General features: G+C 43.5%; 5 protein-coding genes across 7 annotated transcripts; 3 read left to right on the top strand and 2 right to left on the bottom strand.

Annotated features, from left to right (window-relative positions):
* Positions 1-154: 154 nt before the first annotated feature.
* On the bottom strand, positions 155-1,982 carry mafbb (v-maf avian musculoaponeurotic fibrosarcoma oncogene homolog Bb). Its single transcript, XM_070902086.1, has one exon. It carries the CDS (start codon positions 1,735-1,737, stop codon positions 751-753), a length of 987 nt encoding a protein of 328 aa, XP_070758187.1. The 5' UTR covers positions 1,738-1,982; the 3' UTR covers positions 155-750.
* A 2,322-nt stretch (positions 1,983-4,304) lies between these two features.
* LOC139282398 (DEP domain-containing mTOR-interacting protein) lies at positions 4,305-7,072 on the top strand. Of its 2 annotated transcripts, XM_070902085.1 has the most exons (9): positions 4,305-4,393; positions 4,481-4,659; positions 4,802-4,925; positions 5,188-5,366; positions 5,551-5,763; positions 5,864-6,001; positions 6,144-6,214; positions 6,614-6,718; positions 6,838-7,072. In XM_070902085.1, the coding sequence occupies exons 1-9, from the start codon at positions 4,311-4,313 to the stop codon at positions 6,961-6,963; spliced, it is 1,218 nt and encodes a 405-aa protein (XP_070758186.1). In that variant the 5' UTR covers positions 4,305-4,310; the 3' UTR covers positions 6,964-7,072. The 2 variants fall into 2 exon arrangements, with proteins under 2 accessions (XP_070758186.1, XP_070758185.1); XM_070902084.1 differs by lacking the exon at positions 6,838-7,072 and having other exon boundaries at positions 4,310-4,393; positions 6,579-6,633.
* A 1,189-nt stretch (positions 7,073-8,261) lies between these two features.
* Positions 8,262-11,506, top strand: adnpa (activity-dependent neuroprotector homeobox a). The gene is made up of 3 exons (XM_070902286.1): positions 8,262-8,369; positions 8,734-8,826; positions 8,925-11,506. Exons 1-3 carry the CDS (start codon positions 8,262-8,264, stop codon positions 11,259-11,261), a joined length of 2,538 nt encoding a protein of 845 aa, XP_070758387.1. The 3' UTR covers positions 11,262-11,506.
* Positions 11,507-12,528: 1,022 nt separating this feature from the next.
* LOC139282528 (bcl-2-like protein 1) lies at positions 12,529-15,327 on the top strand. Of its 2 annotated transcripts, none has more exons than XM_070902287.1 (3): positions 12,529-12,635; positions 13,315-13,927; positions 14,701-15,327. In XM_070902287.1, exons 2-3 carry the CDS (start codon positions 13,424-13,426, stop codon positions 14,839-14,841), a joined length of 645 nt encoding a protein of 214 aa, XP_070758388.1. In that variant the 5' UTR covers positions 12,529-12,635; positions 13,315-13,423; the 3' UTR covers positions 14,842-15,327. The 2 variants fall into 2 exon arrangements, with proteins under 2 accessions (XP_070758388.1, XP_070758389.1); XM_070902288.1 differs by having other exon boundaries at positions 13,315-13,961; positions 14,701-14,757.
* Positions 15,328-18,751: 3,424 nt separating this feature from the next.
* Positions 18,752-22,994, bottom strand: gata1a (GATA binding protein 1a). Its single transcript, XM_070902329.1, has 6 exons — positions 22,889-22,994; positions 21,073-21,287; positions 20,479-20,985; positions 19,813-19,958; positions 19,557-19,682; positions 18,752-19,464 (listed from the first exon to the last, which is right to left on the bottom strand). The coding sequence occupies exons 2-6, from the start codon at positions 21,284-21,286 to the stop codon at positions 19,174-19,176; spliced, it is 1,284 nt and encodes a 427-aa protein (XP_070758430.1). The 5' UTR covers position 21,287; positions 22,889-22,994; the 3' UTR covers positions 18,752-19,173.
* Positions 22,995-26,288: the final 3,294 nt, after the last annotated feature.

Genomic DNA, 26,288 nt, shown 5'->3' with positions numbered 1-26,288 from the left:
TTGTGCGTGTCTGATTATTAAAAATGTTGGTTTGGCTCTCACAAGTGTAACAAATTACAATACCGTGATGAAACTGTGCATGTGAGGTAAATGTTTCACTGTATGGACAGCTTCGTTTTGTAGGATAGTAATTCCATCAGCAGATGAGACACACTTTTAAAAAGTCACAATAGGTTTATTGATCCATAGTAAATGAAAAACATAGTAAATGAAAAACAATTTGCATAATTATATATTATCTTAAAAAGAGAAGCAAATAAGGAACATGTCTGTCCAGCAGAATCGGCTTCATAAAAATAATGGAAATGTCATTTCTAGCGTCTTTCTTTCCAGTATAGTTTCTATTTTAAGAAAGCACAAACACAAAATATCATTTGAGCTATAAAACTAAGCAAAGCAAAATCACAAAAAATAAAAGGCCGAGCAGTAACTGAAACAGAAGGATTAAAGTTGTGTATTAATGAAAAGGGAATATTCTCTGATTTCAAGTATCTCCTTTCAGACAAAATACAGATACGCCTGTGTAAAATAAAAAAACATCTCATACATGTCCTGCATGCATGCTTCATTGTAATTTTCATTCATAGCTTGTTGCCTAGTTGTATCTATTACAATTATTTGATTGATCCTTATGTCCAACGTCAATTAAAACTTGGAGAATCCACGGGATTGTTTGTTAAAGAGCAAGGCGAGCTGTCAACACGATGCCTCCCTATGGAAAAGAATCAGTTCTGCAGGAAATTAGCAAACTCACATTAAGTACTCGGGTGAGGAGGGATTGTCACTGGTGGACCCAGTTTCGTGGTAACAGTTTGCGCCGGACAGTTTCTCACATTTAAGTTTGTACGCATCCCTCTCCCGGATCAGTCTGCTGAGTTCGTGTTTCAGCTGCTCGACCTGTGACACCAGGCTGGTCTTTTCGTGCTCCAAAACGTGTTTCTGCTGGACGCGCTTGTAGCGGCAGGACTGTGCGTAACCTCTGTTTTTCAGGGTCCGGCGCTTCTGCTTCAGACGCATCACTTCGTCCTTGCTGAGGCCTCTGAGGAGCCGATTGAGCTCCCTGACGGACATGGACACCAGCTGGTCGTCTGAGAAGTGGTTCTCGGCGTTGGATCGCCTGTCGTGGCGGCTGTGCTGCTGCTGGAGGTGGTGGTGCGCGCCGAGGACCTGCAGGGCCTCCGGCGACTGAGGGGACTCGCACCCCATGTCGTCTTTGAGATACGGGTCTTGGCAGTGGCTGCCGGGGATGCCTTGCATGTCGGGGTGCCCCGGGAGCCCCGGGTAGTGCTGGGCAGGCTCGTTCAGGTGGCCGTACCCTTCGTACTCAGCTTGGAAAGGCGGCGGCTGGTGGCCGTGGGGCGCAGATGGGTGTCCCTGCTGCGCTGTGGCGCCGATTAGGGCCTCCATTGCGTCCTCGGGTGTCAGGCCAAAAGCTTGAGGGTACATTTGCTGAGGGTAACCCCCGTTGTTGGGTATCCAGAACTGGTCGCCCCCGGGGTTATTTCTCTGCTCGTTTGGGTTGAGGTTTGGTGATGAGGGTACCGAGTTGCAAGGTGTGCTGCCAGGGGTGGAGCAAACAGAGTCTGGTCTCTGGAGCTGGCTGCACGGCCCGATGAAAGAGCGGTCTATCCCCTGCATCGCCTCTTTCTTGACGCCGAACTTCATCAAGTCGAAGTCGCTGACGAAATCCATGGAGGTTTTCTGCAGTCCCAAATGTGAATGCGCTTCAGCGGTCATATCAAACGGCAAGCAGGTCTCTTCAAAGAGCTCCAAATGTCCACAGCTATTTCATGCAGTTCAGTGAACGCGCGCTTACTTTAGAAAAAATAGCAGTAATTCCAAACTTTGATTTCAGCTCAGAAGAGGAGAAAAACACATGCGTGCGCACAAAAGCCTCCCACCTTCTGAAACTCGAACTGCTGATTCCGCACCGCGCAGCCCGTCTGGCTTCAGCAGCCGCACACTGAAAGTACACCGATGCCAGAGGACTGGACGCACCTCTGCCTGTTCAGGAGAAGCGCACTTTCTTCATAAAGCTGCATTGGCATGATGTCACGCCTTCCAGACTACACCTCCGCGCTCCTCTCCAATGAGAACACGCCGGAGAGGGCGATTTGCATAAAAGCTGCTACGAGTCTGTCCCCACAAGCTGACCGTGATGATCCATCCCGTATAAATGTCTGCACAGCGGCACATTATCTCCTGCGATATGTGTTTATATTGTTTGGCCCGTCTTCCATTTTACATGTAGGCCTATTTATTATCCCACAGGAGTGTTTAGATGTATCACAGTGTGTGTAAGGCCCGGTCAAATACCTACACACACACTTGTCCAGGCAGCACTTTTGTTATTTTTCAAGCAAATGTACCAAACATACGGGATCCCTTTTGCCTACTTCAAATCTACATTCATATATTTGAACCTTCTTTCAGCGTTAACTTGGTTGATATTCATGTCATGAATTTGTGGCGATTTATACATGTTGTCGTGACCACCTAATTTCAGTAAAACAACTAAAAAGGAGCCTGCAAGACAATTCATTTGACACCATTGTTGTTGGTGTGTTCCTCAGTTAGTACACAGGAGAATACTGACATCTTGTGGCCACGAGTCCACACTGCACACGTCCCAATGTCAACATCTCTGCTCTGAAGTCTGAACCATCACAGAAATCATCATCATATCACAGACCCTTCCAGCTTCTTCCACTGTTCTGTGTATTTTCATGTTTTGAAGGTTACAGTGTTATGGATTCTGGGTCATTCTCTCAGCGTGTGGGATTGTGCACATATGGAACATGTGCATACAGGGATCAAAACATCTGTGGGAGGGCCCTTCGACACTCACTGACTTCACAGTAGGTCGGCCCTGACAGCCAGAGAAGTGGCTGTTTCAGCAAAGCATCCAACCAGAAATCATGAACCCCCTGAAAACAGCTCAGCAACATCTCTTACACAATCAAAACCTCTGGCATGTTCCAGGATCTGCTGTCTGACTTCACGGATGTCACCCCTAGCAGCGTCCAGAGGTGACACGACTGCACAGGATATGAAAGGGTTAAGCGGCGTTCCTGCCCTGAGGTGACCCTCTCAGCTAGTGCTTACTCCAAAGATAGAGAAAGCCTCGCTGACAAGATCGAGGACTCAAGCCAAAACCAATAGAGAAAGGCTGTCCGAGAATGCAGAGGCATTGTTTTGGCCCGGTTTAGTAGCTGGGAATAAAGGAAAAGAGGAGACAGAGTGACGGAGCAAGGATGGCTCAGGGACACATATTAGGATTCATGCCAGCAGGGAGGGTCACAGTATGTGGTGTAACTTATGCTAATGATAGGATGCTAACATTGCCAGCAGACACTAAGATCATATTTCCACAAAAACACATGCAGAAAAAAACTGAATTTCTACATACTAATATAATCAATAATTATAATCAACAGCTCTTGGAAACAAGGCTTCACTTTATTTGCATCCATGAATGGACACAATTACATGGACATGGACATTAATTTGATATTTATCTTGTGTGCCAACCCACCTAAAAAACCACCAATCATGGTGCTACTTTATATGTAGTTAAAGTTGAGGCCAATCATAATTTATAGGGTTTAGGTCTGCCAATTCCTTTAAAGAAGGCAGGATTTATATGCAGCCTGAGAGGCTGGAAGCACGGACGTCTTCACATCCCAAGGCCCACCTTACATGACCTGCGTTCCCATCGACGAAAAACTGATGCAGTAATCACACATCATAGAAGACAAGCACTGCCACTGGCCAGACAACCATATGACGACCCTCGTGTGACCTGATTCAAGTTAGCTAATAGCGGCGTGTCTTTTTTGGAAGCTGGAACATCCATAGACACCCCAAATACTCAGGAGTTTCATCTATTTTGTGTTTCATTCAAAGGCAGTCAGAAAACACAGCCTGCATCACTACCTCCATTAACTAACCGTGGCTGGCTGAGCACCATGAAGGCAATAAGCAAAGGGTCTTCATGTGGATATCAACAGTCATTCATTTGTTTCTCTCAAAATACTAATAAATGTGACTACTGGACAACAGGGACAAAGTCAAAGATGTCCCAGAACAACATGAATTTCAACACTGGACAGTTTTATTTGAGTGGATGCCTTCTGTCTGCGGCATCCTGACAGAAATGTACCATGTCTTTGTCTCTCTTTCTTTCTGTATACACAACATCTTTCCCACATGGCAATGGGGTTCTCTGTGTTTCAGTGGCTATTTTGTAAACACAAAGGGCCATAACTAAGAGCTGGCCTCACTTACTTTCTAGTCCACGAGTAACAAACATGGAGCGGACAAGCAGTGTCAGGAGAAAAGCCATGGCCAGACAACACAAAGGAGAAGTCATGATTGCTGGAGAACAACTCAGGTATGAGGAGAGAGACGGGGAAATATGACGTGACCTGATTTTAAGTTTCAAGTTCAGGATTAGGGCTAATTTGAATTTAATTTCAAGGTTGAGGCTTCACGATGGAAAACTGATCAAGGACCGGCGCTACCACCTGCGCACGTATCCAAACTGCTTTGTGGCACAGGAACTCATAGATTGGCTGGTGAGCCATAAGGAAGCTCCGGATCGAGCAACCGCCACCTGCCTCACGCAGCACCTCATGGATCACGACATCGTTCACCACGGTAAGAAGGAAGCAACAACATCAGTTTCAGCGAGGGGATATTCAAAAGCCTTTTGCACAGCTGGAACAATTATTATTGTACCTTTATTCAGAGACTCACTCTTTTCAAAACTTACACGAACCTGTATGTTGCGCTTTCTTAGTCTGCGATAAGAGGCAAGTGTTCAAGGATGCAAAACTGCTGTACCGTTTCCGCAAGGATGATGGCACATTTCCCTTCAATACTGAGGTGAAGATCTTCATGCGAGGACAACGACTGTATGAACAGTAAGAGCTGCTGTTTGTTTTGTGCTGGCCTGGGATTCTCTTGTTTGAGTGGGAACAGCTGACCTTGAAGTGTACTGTCCATCACAGTCCTGATCGCACACACACACACACACACACACACACACACACACACCAATGTGATTAATATTCTGTTTTTTTTTCCTGGGGCTTTTCTGTCTGTTGAAGTGCTCTTTCCAGTATATTTTTAATTTGCATGTTATGACCCATTTCATCTGTGTTTTCGTGTCTCGTGTGTCACCAGTCTCATAGGGGACAAGAGCTCCATTCTGAAGCTAAGAGAGGAGCACGGTGTTGCGTATCAGCGCTCCTTTCCTGGCTGTCAGCTGATTGACTGGCTCCTTCAGAACGGAGAGGCAGAGAGCCGACGGAGGGGACTGGAGCTGTGCCGCGCATTGCAGGAGCATGGCATCATTCAGCACGGTGAGGGGAGATCCTCATTCGCCCTTTGATGTACGGCACCAGGAATGAGCTGGCTGTCAGTGGCTGACTTTTGCAATCTAAAGCAAATACATCGACTCTTTGTGAAAAACCCCAATGTTTCTAAAAGGTTTTCGACTGTTTTGTGCTCTCTCTCTCTCTCTCTCTCTCCCATTCCCACCACTAGTGGCAAAGAAGCATGATTTTTTTGACAGTGGACTGCTCTATCAGTTCTGCATTAATTTTCGCCGCCGCCGCCGCCTATCTGAACTGTTGAATGAAAGTGAACAAGACAATGAGGAAGGTGTGGCAGTGTCGACACAAGAGGACACCCATCCTGAGAGCCCATTTGCTGTGCGCAAAAGCCCAGCTCATCAAGGCAAAAGTGCTTTCCAGTCTGGTAAAAAAAAAAAAAAAAAATTCTCTGCCCTTTTTGTGCTTTATACATTTAGTTGTGAATGCTAACCATGGCATCATAATTTTACCACTTAAAATTACAGTGAGGTTGAGTAAAGACCTGAAACAGGTTACCAGTGGGCGTCGGGGCAGCTTGAATTCCCTGCAGCTGCTCTCCGCTGGATTTCCACCTCTTATCCAGCTGTCTTCAACCTCAGCGGTGAGATGTAATCCTAAATCAGGCAAGTGTGGAATTAACACTCATGTGACAGATGTTTCAAAATGTCTTTAAAGACAAAGTATTTGGTATATTGAGGCTTGCTTGTGTTTCATTGTCCAAAACTGGAAAATGCTGAATGCTGAAATCTATTGATGATTTTACAGTACTCAGAAGAAATTTTACATGTGAAGAGCTGCTAGCACCTGGTGCACCCTTCATCAAGAGAGTGTTGACGGTGAGTTACTGTAATGACTGAACCTTGGCTAACTAAGAGCTTACATTTATGTCATCTTAACAGCATTAATTCAGTGTAACCTGAACAACAGTCCCCCAACGTCTAACAGGGGATAATTAAAGCATTTATCTGTGATGCCAGTAAGGAACAAAACTAAAATACGCCTTTAAAGGTTTTGTGACATCAACATGAAACCATTCTCTTCTATTGTCCACTGTAAACAAAGCAGTAACATACTTAGCCCCCTCATAGTTCACATTAGAAGCAAGACACATTCTTGGAGAGATTATTTTTCCATCTGCACAAATAAAGTTGTATCTCACCAAGTCAACTAAACTACACGGATTCCATTTAATTTCTACAGAATGTGTGATGTATCTCACCCTCCTGCCATCACAGGTGATAGGAGACGCCCTGGGCTGGGGCTTTGTTGTCAGAGGCATGGCTCCCTGTTATGTGCAGGCTGTTGACCCTGGAAGCCCTGCAGCAGCTGCCGGAGTAAAGGTTAGATATATGTTACAGAGAGAGAAAATGCTATCATAACCTCAAAGGAGTTTGAAAACTGCGCATATTTGAATCTGTGACAAAAATAAGACCTACATACCTCACACCATTTTCTTTAGGTGCGGCAGTTTGTGTGCCAGGTGAATGGACAGTGTGTTCTCCACCTGGACTACAGGACAGTCTCCAGACTGGTGATGACAGGAACTCGCACTGTTGTACTGGAAGTTATGGAACCACTGGAATGACAACAACAACAACAACAACAGTCTTTAAGTCTCGCTCTTGTTTTGGGCACAACTAAATTTGCTGCAAATATAACATGATTAAATGTGTTTTTTTCGATTTATATACTAATATGGGCTGAGTTCATGTGTTCATTTCTGGGAAACAAAAAGGGTTGTGCCTGTGGTGTTTTCATGATGCTGAATCCCTGGACAATGAATGTTAGCTTTTTATAGCTGAATAAACTGAAATTAAATGAAAAAATGCATTAATACGGCCACAATGAATACTAACTTTTGTCCATCCAGCCCCTGCCCAACTCCCTGCTACGACTTCCGTCGTTTTGTTGTCGCCATTTTGGATTGAGAGTTGGCTCAATAGGAATAGATAACGTTAGCTTACACCGGTGCAAGTACAATACTGCTCAGAGGACGCAGGGTGGTCCTGGTAGTCCTCATTTTATAGTATACTGGAGTTTGCTCTTTTCTTGAGATGTGTATTACTCTCTCCTGCCTTTCGTTCCTCCAGCTAGCTAGCAGCTGCAGCAAAGCAGATGTGACAGCTAATAACGAGCTAGCTTAGTTAGCTAGTGGAGCTGAGCATCAGCACCGGCTTTGAGGAGAGCGAACATCACCATCAGTCTGCACGTCCCGACCAGCCAATTCACTTATTAGTTAGACATTTATGTAGTGAGGCAAGCAGTGTAAAGCTAGTCCCCGGACATATCATTAGGTGAGTAAAACGCATCTATTGATTTCGTCAGTGCAAATAAAAACATAACGCTAACCGGCTATGCAACGCTAGCTTTGGTGCTAAGTAGGGGACCAAGCCGACAAGAGCGGGCTACAAGGCTAATGTTGGCTAATACATAAACGCTAGCGCACAAAGCTAACAACATGGACTGTAAACCGCTTGATCACTGGACATAATGGACAAACAAAGGTCACAGATCTGCTCTCTGTTGCTGTATTTTCTGGTCAAACTAGCACTCAATCAGTGATGAAAGCTAACTTGAAGCTTGCCCGCTGAAACAGCAAGTTAACGTTTCTGGGCCCCCGAAGAAAGTGAAGTCGTGAACATAGATAACGTTATCCTGTCATCATGAGTAAATATGGTGACTGTGATTTATTGAATGGAGACATGCGTTGAAAGGCGTGTCGCCTGTTTATGAAGTCAGTCTCTCATGATGATGGTGATTATTGACTGAACTATAGTGTTAAAATACAAAATATTACATTGAAGAATTAGCTCGCTGTCATTTGACTTAAAATTAAGCCTTCCTCAAACTAATAAGCAGCTTATTTTCTGTTTGTCAGGAGAGATGTATCAACTCCCAGTGAATAACCTTACAAGAATCAGGAGAGCTAGGAAGCAAGTGAAAAAGGCACTTGGAGACATTGGACTGGAGTACTGTAAGGAGGCAGCAGAGGTGAGTGTATCTTAGTTGCTTATGAGTACAAACTCAAATGAATTTAAAATGAGACATGCCTTATTATAAAGCTTATTGATGAGTGTCATTTGTGTTTCAAAACATAGTTGTAAGTGTGTGTAGTTGTTTTATTTTTACAGTTTTACTGTGACAGTCTTAAATGTGTAATTAGAAAAGATTTTTATCTCAAATGTGAAGGAAATAGCAACTTAACGTGATGCCGGCTCAGCAGAATTTGTCCAAAGCCAGTGTGGCTAATAATTACAAAGTGTTGTATGCTGTCAAACATGCCAGATTATATATAAACTAATACTTGTTGTATGTCATAACAAAAATGACTTAATCTCTTCAATTCTTTACACAGGAGTTCAAAGAGTTTTGCCCGAATGAGCAATTTGTAAAAGGCTCTTATTGCCTTGATATCTGCGCATGGGATCCGTCATACTCTAAAACACAGGTAAATCTTACTTCTTTGTCCAAGGCCTTTTCAAATGCTCATGCAAAAATCACCATATTTGTCCTAATACCATTGTTTTTCTCCCTGATGTCTTTTAGGAATACCGATCGAAGCCATTTTGCTGCACAGAGTGCCCATTTTCTTCCAAATACTACTCAGGCTACAAGAATCACTTCCGCAATGTACACAGGAAAATCTTTGAGAGTAAAATTCTGCTCAATTGTCCTTACTGCACATTCACTGCAAGCAAGAGAACTTTGGAGACGCATGTCAAAATATTCCACATGCCCAGTTCAGCACGGCAGAATTATGGAAACTTGCAGGGAACTGCACTGGGAAAGAAGGACAAAGCGTATCTTGATAGAGTCAGACAGGGAGATGGTGTGGAGAAAGCTATGTACTTTTGCAAAAAATGCACGTTCCGAGACACTCTCTACAATGTTGTGAGACGGCACATCTACAGAGAACATTTTCAGCATATTGTCTCTCCATATCTTGGTATGGTTTCTGAATCATCCGTCAAAAATGGTGCTAGTTCTGTCAACGGCAACAACATCCTCTGTAAACGCTGCCAGTTTTCCACTCGTAGCTACGAGGCATTAGTACAGCATGTTATAGAGTACCACGAGCGCATTGGTGCTCAAGTTACCACCATGATTGGGCATGCTAATATTATTGTCTCCAGGCCTCAATCCTTACCAATCACGTCTCAGAAGGCCCCGCTGCTTGTTAGGGGCCACACACATAAAGCTGATTCAATAGCACAACCAGTAATAGGCTATTTAAAGCCAGTGGCCCCTGTTGTTAAAAATCAGTCCTCTATCACAGCCAGTCAGGTGCGTGTGTCGGTTTCTGGCAACAGTACTGTGGCTGAAAATAATGCTGCTGGTGTAAACACAGCGCAGACACAGAAGTGGAAAATATGCACGGTTTGCAATGAGCTTTTTCCTGAAAACCTCTATAATGCTCATTTTGAGAATGCACACAAGGCAAAGAAAGTGTGGGCGCTGGCCAAGTACATTATGAAAATCCACAACTTCACCAGCAAGTGTTTGCTTTGTAACCGCTATCTGCCCAGCGACACCCTGCTTAACCACATGCTAATCCACGGGCTCACCTGTCCACAGTGCCACTCTGCTTTCCACAATGTTGAGAAAATGATGGAGCACGTGGCCCAGGCCCACCCTGATGACTTTGTTGGACCCCCTGGTGCATCCCCTCTAACCTTTGATCTCACCATCAAACAAGATAAGTCCAGTAATGTGCAGCTTGTTGTTCTCACTTTTAACATGAAGGAATCTATCAACGGTCAAGATCAGCCTGCACCTGCTCAGAATAGTGTTCCACCTCTGGTCAAAGTAACCGTTCCCAAAATGATTGAGAAGAGCGAGCCACTCACTCGAAGTTTCCCCACACCGACTCACAAGAGTGAGGTCGGGAAGACTCTGTGTCCGCTGTGTTTCACCATTCTCAAAGGTCCCATCTCTGATGCTTTGGCCATGCATCTGAGGGAGCGACACCAAGTGCTCCAAACAATGCATCCTGTTGAAAAAAAGATGACTTACAAGTGCATTCATTGCTTGGGAGTGTACACCAGTAACATGGTGGCCTCCACAATCACGCTGCATCTTGTACAATGCAGGGCAGTTGGTAGGACCCAGGCAAGCCAAGGCTTCAAGTCTGCCTTGACTCTCAACTCATCCGGGGCTGGCTTCCTCAAAAGGCAGCCACCAATGCAGACCACGCCCAACCCCAAGAGGATGAAACTGAGCAAGGAATCAAAGATTTCCTCCACAACAGTTGGAAATCAGTCAGAATCTGATGACTTTGCTCTGGATCCCAGAAGCTATGAGCACAAGACGTATGAGGCCAGGAAGAATTTCTTGACCGCCTACTTCAACCGACGACCGTACCTTTCTCCTCAGGAAGAGGAGAAGCTGTCTGCAAGTCTGTGGCTGTGGAAATCTGACATTTCTAGTCACTTTGCAACCAAGCGAAGGATATGTGAAAGACTATGTGAGACCAAGAAGGTGTCTGTGCTGCTTGGCTTTGACATGCACGCCGTCAGGAAAGTGAAGCATGACTTGATCTTCGAGGAGAGCAAGCTTGATGGCACCTCAGTGGGGAGATCTGGAGGCCTCAAGTCTGGTACTCCGAACACAGACCAAAACAAGCAGTGTGAGACATTAAACTGCACCTTAAAACTCAGTACATGCACAGAGACCATTTCCATTGACTCAGACAGTGAACCAGAAACAGAAGACAGACCTTCCGAGAACGAAAATGTCGACACAAACCAACACGAGAATGTAAAATCCCAGGAGCCGACAAACCTGACAGACGAGACCGAACCTGTGAACTCGGACGATCCTTCTAGAGAGAAGGAGAGCTCTTTACAAGACGGGAATGCAAATGCTTGGATGACTTTTTGTTAGTGTCCCTGCTTAGCAGTGTGCCTTGGTTGAGTAACAGTTCAGTTTTAAAGGAGTGTATAAATTAAGATGAAGAAGACAAAACACAGGTCTACAGACAGTCGCAAATCAAAAATTTGGTCAAATGGCATGGGTCACTAAAACTCTTCAATTCCAGATTTCACATTGACTTTGTTACCAGTGTTGGAAAGAAGGAAAAAAAGTTACAATATAGTGCATAAATATATGGCATATGTAAGTGACATTGTATATATTTTAACCATTGCTTTTTGTTAGGTTCTTCACACAATCTGTGTTATTCACCTTTTAACTGTCACAAGAGTTATGAAACAATTATGCCAACTTCTCTACTTCCATATTTTGTTTTCTCAACTGTGACAAAGAAATGTATCATACTGTCATTTCACATTTAGAAAGTGTAGGATATGCTACTTGCTTATGTACACGTTTTAATAAATATGTTTGTTTAATGAAAATATTTTAATTTCTTCCCTACACCAATCGCTTTGTCTGTGACGGTTATTTTTTGTGCCAGGCCTTATGAAAATGTTACATACAGAACACAATGGAGCTTTTAAAGTATAATAGAGCAGCAACATGTTTTGTATGTAATCAATGCCTAACCTCAACAGGAAAGTAATGGAAGATAAGCCTAAATCTCACTTTTTAGTCTGATAACTTTTTATACAACACAGTAGGAAGGAGAGGAAATTATTAATCAAAAGTACATTTATGTAAAGTGGATGTTATGATCAATGAGAGGTCATACATAACTGATTCACCACTGGCCACCACATTTTCACATTAACCCACTGTTAATTCATACTTAAAGAAAAAACGAAAAACAAATACACATGCTTAAGATAAGCTTACTTGATTTATAACAAGTGGTACAACAATAGTAAAAACACTGCAAACATGTTAAAAGCTAAGGGACTCCATTGAGTCAGAAGTTTATCTGAAACCAAAACAATTAAAATATCTCTTCTTTTTTTTGTACGTCAAATCTTTAATTAAGGTACGATACAGTTGTGATACGAAAATGACACGATGGCGGGTTTTGGAGCCCGTCCATTTCGATGTGTGCATGTAAAATTCACCCAGAACCAACGTACATACTTTTCCAATGATTTTGCTCTCATTTCATGGGGCCCCTTAACTTCCGGCCCCTCTCAGACGCCGATTGGTGCAGCAGCAGGAGGAGGCGGGACTTCTGGCTGGTACAGTAGCAGAATTGGCCAACCGCCAGCGTGCATCACTGTTCAGGCCACAGAGTCTGCAGCTGCAAAAATGTCCATATTGTGTCTGCAGTCACAACTCCAGCTTTTAGTAACTCCATAGCTGCACTCTGAAAGAGGAAACTACCTTTTAACAGTTGTAAGTATAACTGTAAACAATGTTTACATCATATCAGTCCCGTGGCTGTAGTTTGTGGTTGTTTTTGATGCGTTTCCTATGGTCTGTTTATAAACAGCTAGTTAGCACATGAAGCTAAAACTGGTAGTGTCTGCGTTATTTGTAGCCAGAGCTTTCAGCGGGGGCAAGTTGGCATCTAGACGCATATATGTGGGTTAATATACATCGTAATGACTTAATGCTACTGGATCTCACAATGCTGAGCCTGCACGGCTGCTAGTTAGCTAATGTTTGTTAGCTCATTGTCAACTATTTGCTACACTTTTAGATTTTTGGATGCTTTTTGCGTTCCATCCCAGTTATCCATTACTTTCCATTCATTTCTGTGCAACACGAAATGTGCAATGACCATTTTACAAATTATCATTGTGTGCTAATGCAGTGCAGATGTCTCAAATCAATGCAAATAAACTGGATTACCCAGCCATGGTAATGTGAAAAAAAATGAATGCAGACTTGATGTTCACCGGGATGGATTACCCAACTCAAGCATGTTTGTAGAGCCTCCTGATAGATTTTCATATCTTACAGAAATCAATGGAAAACAATGGATGCCAAAACACAGCAGCAGGGGTTGCAAAGTGTCTGCTCACAATAATGAATGTCATTTTTTTTCTCATCCCTGTATGCTTCACACAAGGTGAAGAAGCTTTAATGTGACAGCTGACAGACTGAGAGAAATGGCAGGAGAAACCACGGGGTCTGATTAGGCTGGCGACTGTGTGTTGGAGGTTCACAGTGTGGAAACAATGTCGTGCAGTAACAGAGAGCTGGTGGAGTTCTTTATAAGCTACAAACTTTCTCAGAGGAACTACCCAACCTCTCTGCTGAGGCCAGTGGACGCTGGTGGAAGGACTGAGGGAGACAAGGCCAACTCTGCTGCCAGTAACGGCTTGCTGGTAAACAGCAGGAACAGGGGTGAACAGAATGCTGCCATAGAGGCCGTAAAGGCAGCTCTTCGAGACTCAGCGAATGAGTTTGAACTGCTCTTCACGCAAGCGTTTAGTGACCTTTCCTCGCAGCTTGACATCACTCCTGACACTGCCTACCACAGTTTTAAGAGCGTGATGGACGAGGTGTTCAGGGACGGAGTCAACTGGGGACGCATAGTGGGCTTGTTTGCCTTTGGAGGTGTGCTGTGTGTGGAGTGCGTCGAGAAGGATATGAGCGAGCTAGTTTCCCGCATCGCAGACTGGATGACCATGTACCTGGATGAGCACATCAATCCGTGGATCCAGAGCCAAGGAGGATGGGTGAGCAGGCAGGGGATGAACTCACCATCATCAGGTGTTGGCCTGACGTGACTGATACAATACAATGTCTTTGTCAGTGTTATTATAAAATTCTGCTTTACAATCATTCAGCTATGGTCGGCTGTGGACTGTGGTTATTAGTGTCACAGCAACCCCTGACCTTGTGTTACTTCACATAGAAATGATCCCCATGAGTTCCACGCAGTGAGGTATACAGATCACTGCTCACATTTAAAGGGAAAAACTCAACTGAAAACCTACCCTTTGAGTATCAAATACTCACTAAAATGTGAACTTCTAAAAGGTAGTAATATTATCCAGTAAATGTAGAATTTCAAAAATATAAGATTAGGGTTTTTGTTTGTTAGCTTTCTTGTTTTGCCCCACAGTAAACCAAAAAAAAACCCAAATTTCAACAATTTTCTTCTATGATATTTTTTTTTGTGTGTGTGAATAATATATTATAATTTTTACAATGATTCCTGGTTTATATAGCAGTCACAATACCTTAGATTGCAAACCAAAAAATGTATATAATCAAAAAAAGGGGAAAAAGTAATGAAAAATATATGTTCACATATGCGCATACAGTATATACACATATTTTACTTTATACACATATTTAAAGTTGGTAAAGTGCCGATATCTTTGGCCACAATTGTAGATTTTTGGTGGAGAATTCCTTTTAATGTGGATGGCAAGAAACCCAGATAGTGTCTGGTAACAAAATTTCTCTCCCTCTTTTTTCTTTTGTGTTTTTGTTTTGACTCCAGGACTGCTTTGCTGAGGTTTTCGGGCGAGACGCCGCTGCAGAAGCGAGGAGATCCCGGGAGACTCTGAGTAGGTGGCTGCTAGTCGGAGTGGCGCTGCTAATGGGAGTAGTGGTCGGCGTGCTCATCGCTAAGAAACAGTGAAGGTGCAGCATCTCGTTCACCGCGCTACGCCCACAACAACAAAACAAAATAGTTAATGTTTACAAAAAGCCCAGTCTGCTTGTGCACTGACAGCATGTGGATTGGCCAAAGCAGTTTGTGGGAGTATCCATAACATGTAGCTTGGTGAGCTGTTATACTTCTCACCCCGCTTTGTCCTGTGTCTTTTTATTTTTTGTAACACACAGCAGAGATTTTCAGTTGTTAAAGAGTGTTAACTCTCCAGACTGGAAGTGCTTTAAATGAACCTGATAAGCTAAGAGACGGTGACACAGATTCAGCTGGTTTGATGAGACTGCTTATTTTAATTTTTTCCCTTTGTGCGTTACCCAAGGACCAATTTTTACCACTCACAAACTGACCCAAAATATAAGTTATATTTCCTTTTCACTGTGTAATGCTCAGCTCCTTTTGTTGGCTGTACTGGAGTTTTAGGCATGCTTCAAAAAAAATAAATATATTTATGTTTTTCTTGTGTCTTTATTTTGTTTTCTGTTTAGACCAGTGTGAAAATACACACACACCTGCTGAGTCCTGCGTCCAGCAAACTAATTGTGCAACATATCTCCCATAGGCCTCATGGCACTGTCTGTTATTTATTACATTAAGAAAAGTACTAGCCTGATTCCAGACCTGTGAATTGCTGTTCACGTTTATTCAGCAATTCAAATTCATAGAATGAAGTGAAACAATGTGGCGATTCAGTTTGATTATCAGGCTGGAAAAGTACAACATTGTGAGCATTTTGAAGTACTGTACAGGGGACACTGACTCCAAACCACAAATGTATTTAACTAGACAAATGTTCCTTCCTGGATGGATTGTCGTTGGATCAAAATGTTGTGAAAACGGTTACCAAGCCCATATACAGTATATACAATACCAATAGGCTGATATATACATCAATGAATACATCAAATATACCACATATATCAAAACAATCTTAATTATATCAAAACTATCAAGAAAGGAGACATTAAAATATTGAACATGATATAATGCATTAAAAATGTATTTAACCAGATAAACTCCACTCACATACATCATATTCTCACCATTAACATGCACTAACATACATGTATGCTATCGTCGAGAAAATACAAGGAGCTATACCCAAAATATGTCTAAATTTAACATTTAAAAAATGTGTCTTTTATTTCATATTCTTGATTCAGTTTGGAGTGATTTGATTCAAGCCTTCCTCGGTTCATATTGAGTTCAGTACCGTCATAATATGCATCAACAATGTATGAGACAATATGAACAGCACACATACACATAAATGTGCGTTATCTCTAAACTTCAGTGTGCAGAGTTTTACATCCTGTGTCAGTTGGGGTTAAAACTGGAGCTGCAGTGTTGCGTTCTTACCTTTTGGGGGTGCTGGTGCACCACATGTTTCCTGTATGTCAAGTCAAGCTGTGGTAGTAGCATTTAGTGATCTTTTTATTTCTCGCTGTAACGGTGGAGTGTTGACGTGTGTTCTGTAGGTCAGAGGTTCAACTGTTTCCTCCTTCAGGAAGACTGTTCGTTTGAAATTACGCGTACATCAAAATGCAAAGCTCCCAGACTGTCAAAGATAAAACAAGTCATTATCAAATCACTTGCCTCCCTGTTACAATAGTTTCTACTACAACTTAGGTGGTTGTACAACTGTGCAGGATGAAATAGTCTGAATGGGAAAAGAGCAAGAGAGAGGAGGCCGCTAACGGACGGCCTTGTGAGTGAACTGGAGCAGGCCTGTGGTTGCTAATCTGTCCCCGGCATTTGTTGCCATTTCCCCAGAGCAGAGCTGGCGGCTGCAGCAGATAAACAGCAGATAGAGACAGTTAAGGAAAAGAGTGTAAATTATGGATGTGCTTGCCAAATCATCTCAATTTTTCACATTTCATGTCAGGTTGTTTTTTTTTTTTTTTTTTTTACACTTAATTTTTACTAATTCTGATTATTCTTGAGCAGGGGGATGGTGTGGATTTGGATGTGTGATTTAGGGTAAACTTTGGCTAAACATGGGAAGTGGATTCCAATAGAAAACCCCTCGTCTCACTCTGGTACATCACAGGACATCAATACATTCAATTCCCATCATCGAGGTCCCAGGGGGAATCAGGGGGTTGACAGTGGTTGACTGCTAATGAAGTTAAGCTGCACTAAAAAGAAAATATCAACTATTTTAATAGTTTTGATCTACTCAGGTGTCACTTGGGCAAAATACAATCAAAATGTCTGCCTCCCAGTTAGTTTATCACCAAAACACTCACAAGGATTGACTGTGTAAGTGTGTGTGTGTTTGTCATGCAGTGTCATGAGTGGGTGGCGTGCCCAGATGTTCACAGGGCCGTGCTCACTAATCTGAAACTGAATGCATAGATAAAAGTCTTATTTCTCCCTGAAGTCTGTGAAGCGAAAACACACACGTGTGTGATAGTTATAGATTTGTCTCAAGCGAAGCGTTCTGTGTGTGCCCACAGATTATGAAACCTGACTGGATTCATGTGACCCAAACATGGCATTATAGACTGAGTGAACAAATGGAGCTCATGTGTTGCCTTCAGACAACGCCCATGATGTATTTATTTGTTTGCCGTAACTCTTTCTGAATGTCTACAGTGTACATGGTGCCCCTCACTGACTAACTGACAGGGAGTGTGAGAGTGGCGGTGTCAGCAGCAGGTGGATGGTTTGGGGTCTGTGGCCTCAGTGATAACCTAATCAGTCATCCCCCAGTCCTGAGTGAGCAACCCCAGCCCTGCTGCTCAGCATAAAAAAAAAGAAAATACACTGCTGCACTACTGCCTGGCATTTTAAATAAATGCCTTTGCTGAGGAAATGGTAACAAGTTGAATGTGTTTCTTTGCATTTAAGGATTATCCGTTGTGTTTTGCTGCAAAGATAAGTCTAATCAGTTACTAAGACGTGATCACAGATTTGATCAATACGACACAGTTGTCCCCGGCTCATTGAGTGGGATTACCTGGATACAAACAATCACAGTAGCACGGCATGTCTGAAAAGGAAATGTCTGCTCTACACAACTAAAGTATTGCTGACATCTACACAGAAAGCGTGCGGTAAAGTCAGTCAGTTTTGAGTTTTGAACAGTGGTGGAATGCACTTAATTTTCTGCTGCTTTACACTTCTACTGCACTACATAGTCACAATATGAATGTTTTACTTTTAACAAAACATACGATCAGCTAATGAAATATGATGCATTGTTGCAGCTTAAACCAACCAACAGTACATCAAGATCCAGCTCCAACATTAAAATGCTTCTTACATGTTTATGCTTCAGTAATATTTCTCACAGGGGCCATTCTGCTCCAGTATATTTTGCTGGTTTATACTTTCACCAATGCATGAAAATGACTCCATCGCTGTATGTGCATGCTCAGCTTTCTCCACTCTGTCTTTGGCCTCTTTGGGACGTCATGTCACATATCACCCATCATTACTCAGCAAGTTCTCTGCAGCCTCTGACCTTTGCATTCAGGCATGACAGTGGAAATTTTACACATGACAAAAAAAATCCCCCTTTTATGAGCATACAAACAGTGATGAGTAATAGCAAATACAAACATGAGCTTGTGTGTATGTGTGTTTGAACTTGTTGCTCATCAACTGGCAGTGCCAGCTTAAAAATAAAACCCAGGCATGAGTGTTGCACTTGAGTTGAATGCTTGTCACTTCTGCAGAATGGAGAATTTGCATACATGTACAATTACAGTGCCAGAGTGAAGCGCTGCCGGTACAAAGAGACTATTATACCTGAGCAGTGGAGGACAATAAAGCCACACAGGAGGCTTCACTTCATCTGTTCACTGGGCTGAACGGATGAAGTGAGAATTCAAATGACATAAACAAAACAGAAGCCTTCATGACTCCAACGGAATAAGTCACACATTTTTTTTATTTATTATTTTCTCTGTTGAGTTTCAATACGGTAATGTCAATTTTGCAAATACAAAACAGACCCCTGTAACACAAAATCTAACGATAATTTCACGTTATGAATAGTAGAGCAGAGAGATTAGGACTCAGCCATGGCAGTCAAATCACATTTGTGTTTGTATTTACAGAGACAATTCCCTTATCAGTGTGTTGATGTGTAAAGTGGTTTCATCTGACTGCAAACAAGCACTTGATCGAGATAATATCTACAGAGTTGGTGCTTCCCCCTAAAATACAGTGAAAATAAACAGAAACCCTCATTCACATAACGTAGAATCCAATGAGACACATATGTACAAATGCACACTGAAGGGAGGCGAGAGTGCTGCTTCGTAAACATGCACAGGAGCCTGTCTCGTCGTTTCACACCAGCGTGGGCATCATGCCGGTGTTGAGGTGGTGTGTGTACGGTAAGGAGGCGGAGGAGTGCAGGGCCGACGGCGTCGGGAGGAGGTGCGGCGCGTGGCTGTAGCTGAGGAGAGTCCCGGGGCCGAGGGAGAAGGGCCCGCCGCTGCCGTCCAGGGAGGCGGAGGGCTGAGTCATCTCCGAGTAGGACTCGAACGCGGCGGCCTTCTTGCTCTTCTTGTTCTTGTTGGACACTTTCCTGTTGCGCGTTTGAATGCCGTCCTTCTTCATGGTGAGGGGCCGGTTGACCTGGAGGAGACAGCGGGACCTCAGAGGTTTTATTCATGTGGGGCGAAATGTTGTGCAGCAGTTTGTAAGCTTTACCCAGATGCGTGACTCACATTGTGCAGCTTAAAGTAGAGTCCACACGCGTTACACACTGGCTCTCCATTGGCGTTGCGCCTCCACAGTGTTGTGGTGCTCGTGTGGCAGTTGGCGCACAGTGTACCTGCCCGCTTGCTGACAATCTGAAACACAGAGAGGACATCATCCGGGTTCTTTTGGCAATGATTTATTATTTGACGAATACTCCACGAAGCCAACATTGTGTGTGTGTGTGTGTGTGTGTGTGTGTGTGTGTGTCTCAGTGGGTCATACCAGTCTCTTCTTGGGTCGGATCAGGGGTCTGTTTTGGCCATTCATCTTGTGGTACAGTCCACAGGCGTTACACAGGTAGTGGCCAGTACCATCCCGACGCCACAGAGGGGTAGCCGTGGCTCCGCAGTTGACACACTCTCTGGCCTCTGTTCAAAATCAAAAAGTGCACAGTTGTTACAAAAGGTTTATTACAAGATGTTACATGTCCATGTAAAAAATGAAAATACATCAGGCAATATTTGTCTTTAAACATTGTTTTTACAACGACTCATGAGACAGTAAATATGGTAAAAGTTAATATCTCAAACTATCACCACATTTACTCCATTCATTTGCTCTTCTGGAGCTTTCAGTCATATCACATATCCATTTGTCTGAGCACTTTGCCTTCTCATCCATCTTGGCTTAAAAGTTCATTTTTGACCAAGAAAGTTTTTGGAAATTTTACCATCTACCTTTCTATGGTGAAGTGGGCAGCTCCATCTGCTGAGGGGGGTTATGTGATATGATCAAAAGGCCCAGAACAGCTCCTAAATGGACTTTGCGGTGAGATTGTTTTGTCAACTGCTGTTTCTGAGGTTAAGAATGAAGTTTCAGTCTTAATCATCTTTGTTTTCATTTATCATCAATCATTATAGACCTAAAAAAAATCAGAGTGGTAATCACCTGGAGTGGATATCCTCATCTTACTGTGGAGTTTAGGGGAGTATGAGGGGCTGATCCACGCTCCAGGGCTGGAGTAGAGGGCAGCGGAGTTGTACTCTTGTGGACCCGTCATGTAGGTGCTGTAGGGGCTCAGCATGTGTGGGTGGGAGTGTGGCGACGGAGTGTACACGCTCCCAGCAGCAGGGGTCAGATTCAGAAAATTGCTGCTGGCACCTGATCCCCCCAGCGGGCTCAGGCGCTCGGCCTTCAGGGCCTCCTGAAGCCGTGGGCTCTCCCTGCCCTCCCTGCACGGAGACGAATATCCGTCCCTGGGGGAGGTGAAGGAGGAGGTGATGCCGGGGGTGTAGAGGGAGGTCGGGGTGTGCGAGTGCAGCGGGGTCTTGGTGAGGGGGCTGCTGCTCCACGTGGAGGCCGGAGGGTTGTAGGGCGAGCTCAGGGAGTGGCCACTCGGCCCGTCCAGCAGCTGGAGGTTGCTGAGGAGGCTCGGTGAGGTGAACACCTGACGGACTTTTGGAAAAGTGGGACAGAACAGACAAAGTCAGATCATGATCCGGAGGGTGGATGAGAAGGTGGATTTGGTTGGTAAGCACTGACCCGAGCTGTGCCTGTAGGAGGAGGGTGCTCGGCTGTGGCTCGGGTTGGAGAAGAAGGAGGGCAGGCAGGTGTAGTCTGTGTCCTGGCTGGAGAAGAAGGCCTCTCCATCTTCCCCTGAAGGCAGCAGGCCGGGCTCAGAGGAGAAACCGCCCAGCGGGTCCGAGCTGAGCAGAGCCGGAGACACCCAGGTGGACTGCTCGGATGAATCCTCCATGCTGACACAAAAGAAACCTCAAGCTGTAGCACTACCGTAGCGGGGATGTGAGAAATCTACATTGCTTTTGACATTTGTGTCAAATGCATCCACTCAAGATCATTTTTCAGAAACTGATTCAGTATTTTTGCTACCACATTTAAGTCTGATTTACTGTAACTTTGATTGAAGCAGATGCATCCACCACACTCTTCACATCATAACAACCAGTGAAACTTGAAGTTATCAGGGACAAGGTCTCTCGATAGCAGTCTTCTTCAAACTTCCTTTTCTAGGATCCTCATTTGACTGTGGCTGAAAGTAAAGACTAAAAATAAATGGGTCTATAATTGCAGAGATGCAGCCTGTGACCAAACAGTTACTAAGTGGCCTGTCTACAATAGGTGTGACAGTTAGAAGAATGCAAAAAATATGCCCTCAGGGACGCCCCCCCCCCCCCCCCCAGGTGGACAAACAGCACAACATTCCAACTAAAAAAAACAACAACTGAGTCATGTTTACAGGCAGATTTTCTGAGTGAGAGTGTCAGCAGCAAACCTCTGACACACTGCTCAGGAGATTATGGAACATTTTCACACCAGTCTTGGTGGGTTTTTTTGGACGATTTTTCTGTTTTTATTCAAGAATAACTTGTGATACAATTTTTAGTCCTTGAGATGAAAAGCCCATTTGCTGCCCTTTTAGAAAAACAAAAATCCCACAATGACTGCTTTGAGAAAAAAGTTGTGAAATTGAAAAAATAAAATGAAAGCGCAGAATGTTGAATCAGTATTATAAGTATTGCAGTAACAGACGAGGCCGCGCTCGCTCGCCGTATCTTTAGAGGAAAGAGAAGAGGAAAGAGAAGGGGCTGATAGTGTCTGATAAAGTCTGAGAAAATCTGATAGACGGCGTTATTATAATGCTAAATATATCCATGAGATCCAGCGACACAGCGTGACCCTAATCTCATCTGATTAATAGAAATCTGTTGGACTAGAAATGTGAAAAACACAGCAGAGCGAGACATGAGCATGTTGTGGAGAGACGATCAAGTTAGATTGCACTGAGCAATAAACTCATTTAGAGAGATTTAATCATTTGAAACTAGACTGCTTTTCAGATATAAGCCTTGCACAAGAGCATGGTTAATTAGCTTTAGGTCTAATTACTGATTATTATCTGAATTGAAAGATTAACAAGTAGCCATTTAGTACAGTTATTTATACATACATTAAAATAATTAATATTTAATTGCAAATTCATTTAACCCCAAGTCACCTAAAAGCATGGTGATGACTCATGGCATTCATGGTGATATGCTGAAGGAAATAATATTACAAAACAAAACAAAACACTTAGGTTTAAGAGAAACTGTCCACCTCACTGAGAAGGAAACAGAATCTGTGTCCTCACCTCTCATATCTCTACAAGTCACAGTCAATCAAGCAATGAATGGCCTGAGGTGATATTAAAGCTCGCCAGGGAACGTTTCAAATGCATTGAATATGCTTCCATGAGCCAGATAGTCTTCATTCATTGTATACAGGTGTCTACTGGAAAACAGACCAACAGGAGACAGAGAGCCGAGGTTGGGGGGGGGGGGGGGGGGGGTCACCTTACCTGAGTGGATGTCACAGATGAGCAGGGTTCAGCGGCAGGAGGCCGAGGGTTCAAGTTAGGCGGCCAGGTGGATAGTGGCACAGCTACGAGTCAGTACGGGCTGATGGCTACAAGAGCTACTTCTCCAACCAGCAGCGAAGTTTAGGGCTAAGAGACAGTCCGTGGGAGGGGTTGGGGACAACTTTTTGAAAGACACACCTCTTTGGACCAGAGAGAGAGAGAGAAAAAAAAAACTTGTATGAGGGCAGATGCAACCTATTTACAACTCTGAATGTAAAGTCAGGTCTGACTGTGTCATTTATCTACAAACAGAACAAATCATGTTGGTCTTATCTGGAAGACTTTTGGCATCTGGAGCAAGGAAAGGTGAAGGTGCCAGCTTTAAATCGTGGTTCTTCCGTTCCTCCTTTATGTGTTGATAACATGTTTGTATCTCTGATGATTGATGCACCACATATAAAAAGCACATCTGGGCCGAAGCTATTATGAAACAAGCAGTTATAGCTGATAGATAGAAATACACACATACATGTACATAATATCACACAGCTGTTCCGGGCAGGGCCGGTGCTTTTTGTCTGTTGATGAAATGTCCATACGGCCCCCTGATAAGGCTGAGCCCGCATGGAAAAGAGTCGGACAGACATTTGAACAAAGCAAATATAAAATGCAAAGACCCAATTTCTTTGTGGTCCCTGTGAAGCTTGAGAGTGGAACACAGTAATGCAAATCGGGAGAAGAGCTGCAATCATAGTTGGAGGGGGGGAGATATGGTCAGGACACAGCCTGGCTGCGCACAAGCCCGACACTGTCACAGTCATTTGATAGTCAAAGCAGCTCCCCAACTTTCCTCTCTCTTTGTTCACTTACAGTTTTCAGGGAAATCAGGGGAGAAAAACAGTTAGGAAGAATTGAGGCCTATTTTTTTTATTTGCAACACTGGGCCTTCTCTTCTGCCACTTATGAACCAGCATCCTCACAAGGAAGTGAGGAAATTTATTGTACTTAAGTTTATCCCCCTTTTTTCTCCACACAAATGCACCATGCAGAGTTTCCTTTTAGGGACAATAACATCAAATAGATAAACTGTAGCATTCAGTTAGGGACAGATGCAAATCAAAATATAGGTCGTGGTAGCTGCGGCACAAAGTTGCAACTGAGTCACAGATTTCCCTAAACCTTTCACTCTTTCTACAGTTGCCTGGCGTGAAATTCTGACCAGGTGGGTGTCAGGAAGCACAGTGCCATACTGAAACCTCCTCTTCATAGCAAACAGTATATGGGCAAGACTTCATTTTTCCTCAGTATTTCTAAAGTCGGGGTCCCATTTTAAACTTTTATTCATTCTGGTTGATGTATTTACTGCATGACCGCGAGGAGGCTGTTGGCAGCAAAATATTAAATACTAAATATTATTGTAGGCATTTGTGCCTTAATTAGAAAGACAGACTATTGAAAGGTGTCAGTAAATGACAGGACAGAGATGGGAGATAGCCCTTATGCCACTGCGACATCCCTAATATTGTTTATTTTCCATGCTGGTTTATGGAAAAGGCCTAAAGTTCGCAGGTAAAGTGAATTAAAAACTCCAAATTGCCTGTATGTGTCTGGCAGACTGGCAACCTGTGTGATATGTAGCCTGCTGCCTCTCGCCCAGTGCATGCTGGGTAGACTCCAGCCTGCCATGACCCCAAACAGGATCAGTGGAGATGTATGGAAAGGTTGGTGATGCTCATTTATTGTGTTATCTACTTAAGTTCAACCTTTTTTTTGCTCCACACAAATTCATTTGCCTCCGTGCGGAGTTTCCTTTTACGGACAATAATACCAAAGTTGAATGGGAATCGGAGCTCATCGGTCTGCGTGAATGAGAGTGATATTCTGAGAGGAAGAGTGAAATGTGGCAGTGTGGACAGCTGGGCAGGGATGTGGCTGCTGCCGCTGTGAGAGCGGGCTGCTCTGCCCTGATAAGAGGTTATCAAGATGAAAGGAGGAGGCCAGGAATTACAGGCCCGCCGCTCACTGTCACCCAGCAGCACAGACACACACAGACCTACAGGACATTGCAGCATGTCCGTGGTCGTGCCATGTAACTCATAAGCCTGCATACGCACATGCATAGGCCGACACGCATACACACACAAACACGCCTGCTCTTGTTGACAGTATCTCGACAGAAGCAGTTGGAGCTGACACTGGAACGTCTTGTTGGGCAGTTGGGAGGTTGTGTGTGGCCGGCTGTAGCCGAGTGACGGATGGTGTTGTCTGTCACTAGTGGACTTTGGGGACAGCTTTCTAATTCCCAAGAAACAGGCTTCTGTGTAGGCGGTGGTCTTATCTCTGCCACGCAGGGCTGCAGAGACATACCCAGGAGGACTCTCTCTCTCTCTCTCTCTCTCTCTCTCTCTCACACACACACACACTGTCCTCTCCGTCTTCTTCTGCAGTTTTACCCCTTCTTCTCATCAGTTACTCACATTTTTAGTCAACAAAGAATTGCTCGTATCCATGTGGCTTTCTTGGCACACACACCTCTGATGTGCACGTGATGTTTTGTGTATCAGGCAGCGTATGAGTGTGTGTGAGTGTGTGTGTGTGTCTCTGCAGTGACTCACAAAGTCAGGTGGTCAAAGTCTGAAATGTCATAGCTTTTTATGTTGCTCCTTTTGTGTAATTTGTGTATTCTGCTGCTCCTCTGACAGTCTCAACAGGACACACATATGCAAAAGCATTACCTCAGTGTAGGTAACTGTAATTTCTTTTCCCTATTTTTGACTTTCATATTGATTTGTTTTCATTGTTTTGTTTAGCTGAACTTAAGTGTTTTGTTGATAGAATTTTCATATTTTTCTCTTTACTTTTCACCCACCTAAGACCATTATTTGTACAGAATCAGAATCTGATGTTATGTATAATGTATTATATCTCTTTATGTCCATGTCTGTGATTGTCAATAGTAATCTCTTGTATAATCCACCCCCCCCCCCCTTAAGTAGCTGTTAAAATAATCTTATTCCACTTTACATGCACCATTTTATACACATTTCTCCTAAATTCATCCTGTCACATTTGGCATCTTTGAAAAGTTTGGGATCTCCACAAGAATTTAAAATAAAGTTCTATGGGTTTCAACAACATTTGAACTGAGTTTGTAATGGCTGCTATAGGATTTTATTGTGAATTCAATTGTTAAACCTACAATAATTTCATATACATTATAGTAATATTGCGTTTTATTGTGATATGTGTGTTACACTGTTGATTTAAAAGAAATGTACATGTATTTTATGTATTAATTTAAGAATGTTACTTTTTTTGCCCATTCATAAAGGGCATCTTTTAAAGCATTAAATAACACATGGCTTCACATGCAGTGGAAAAACACCTGGCGGCTCAAACG

This window comes from Enoplosus armatus, chromosome 3 (genome assembly GCF_043641665.1).
Source record: "Enoplosus armatus isolate fEnoArm2 chromosome 3, fEnoArm2.hap1, whole genome shotgun sequence".
Lineage (NCBI taxonomy): Eukaryota > Metazoa > Chordata > Actinopteri > Centrarchiformes > Enoplosidae > Enoplosus > Enoplosus armatus.
This window is presented reverse-complemented; position numbering and strand designations above follow the sequence as displayed.

Excerpts from the sequence above, each read along its gene's own strand:
- mafbb (XM_070902086.1), bottom strand. The coding sequence starts at position 1,737 with ATGACCGCTGAAGCGCATTCACATTTGGGACTGCAGAAAACCTCCATG.
- LOC139282398 (XM_070902085.1), top strand. The coding sequence starts at position 4,311 with ATGGAGCGGACAAGCAGTGTCAGGAGAAAAGCCATGGCCAGACAACAC. Across the intron at positions 4,660-4,801 it reads TCACGACATCGTTCACCACG|TCTGCGATAAGAGGCAAGTG; the intron begins GTAAGAAGGAAG and ends GCGCTTTCTTAG. Across the intron at positions 4,926-5,187 it reads GGACAACGACTGTATGAACA|TCTCATAGGGGACAAGAGCT; the intron begins GTAAGAGCTGCT and ends GTGTGTCACCAG.
- adnpa (XM_070902286.1), top strand. The coding sequence starts at position 8,262 with ATGTATCAACTCCCAGTGAATAACCTTACAAGAATCAGGAGAGCTAGG. Across the intron at positions 8,370-8,733 it reads ACTGTAAGGAGGCAGCAGAG|GAGTTCAAAGAGTTTTGCCC; the intron begins GTGAGTGTATCT and ends TTCTTTACACAG. Across the intron at positions 8,827-8,924 it reads CGTCATACTCTAAAACACAG|GAATACCGATCGAAGCCATT; the intron begins GTAAATCTTACT and ends GATGTCTTTTAG.
- LOC139282528 (XM_070902287.1), top strand. The coding sequence starts at position 13,424 with ATGTCGTGCAGTAACAGAGAGCTGGTGGAGTTCTTTATAAGCTACAAA. Across the intron at positions 13,928-14,700 it reads TCCAGAGCCAAGGAGGATGG|GACTGCTTTGCTGAGGTTTT; the intron begins GTGAGCAGGCAG and ends TTTTGACTCCAG.
- gata1a (XM_070902329.1), bottom strand. The coding sequence starts at position 21,286 with ATGGAGGATTCATCCGAGCAGTCCACCTGGGTGTCTCCGGCTCTGCTC. Across the intron at positions 19,683-19,812 it reads TCCGACCCAAGAAGAGACTG|ATTGTCAGCAAGCGGGCAGG; the intron begins GTATGACCCACT and ends TCTGTGTTTCAG. Across the intron at positions 19,465-19,556 it reads TCTACTTTAAGCTGCACAAT|GTCAACCGGCCCCTCACCAT; the intron begins GTGAGTCACGCA and ends TGTCTCCTCCAG.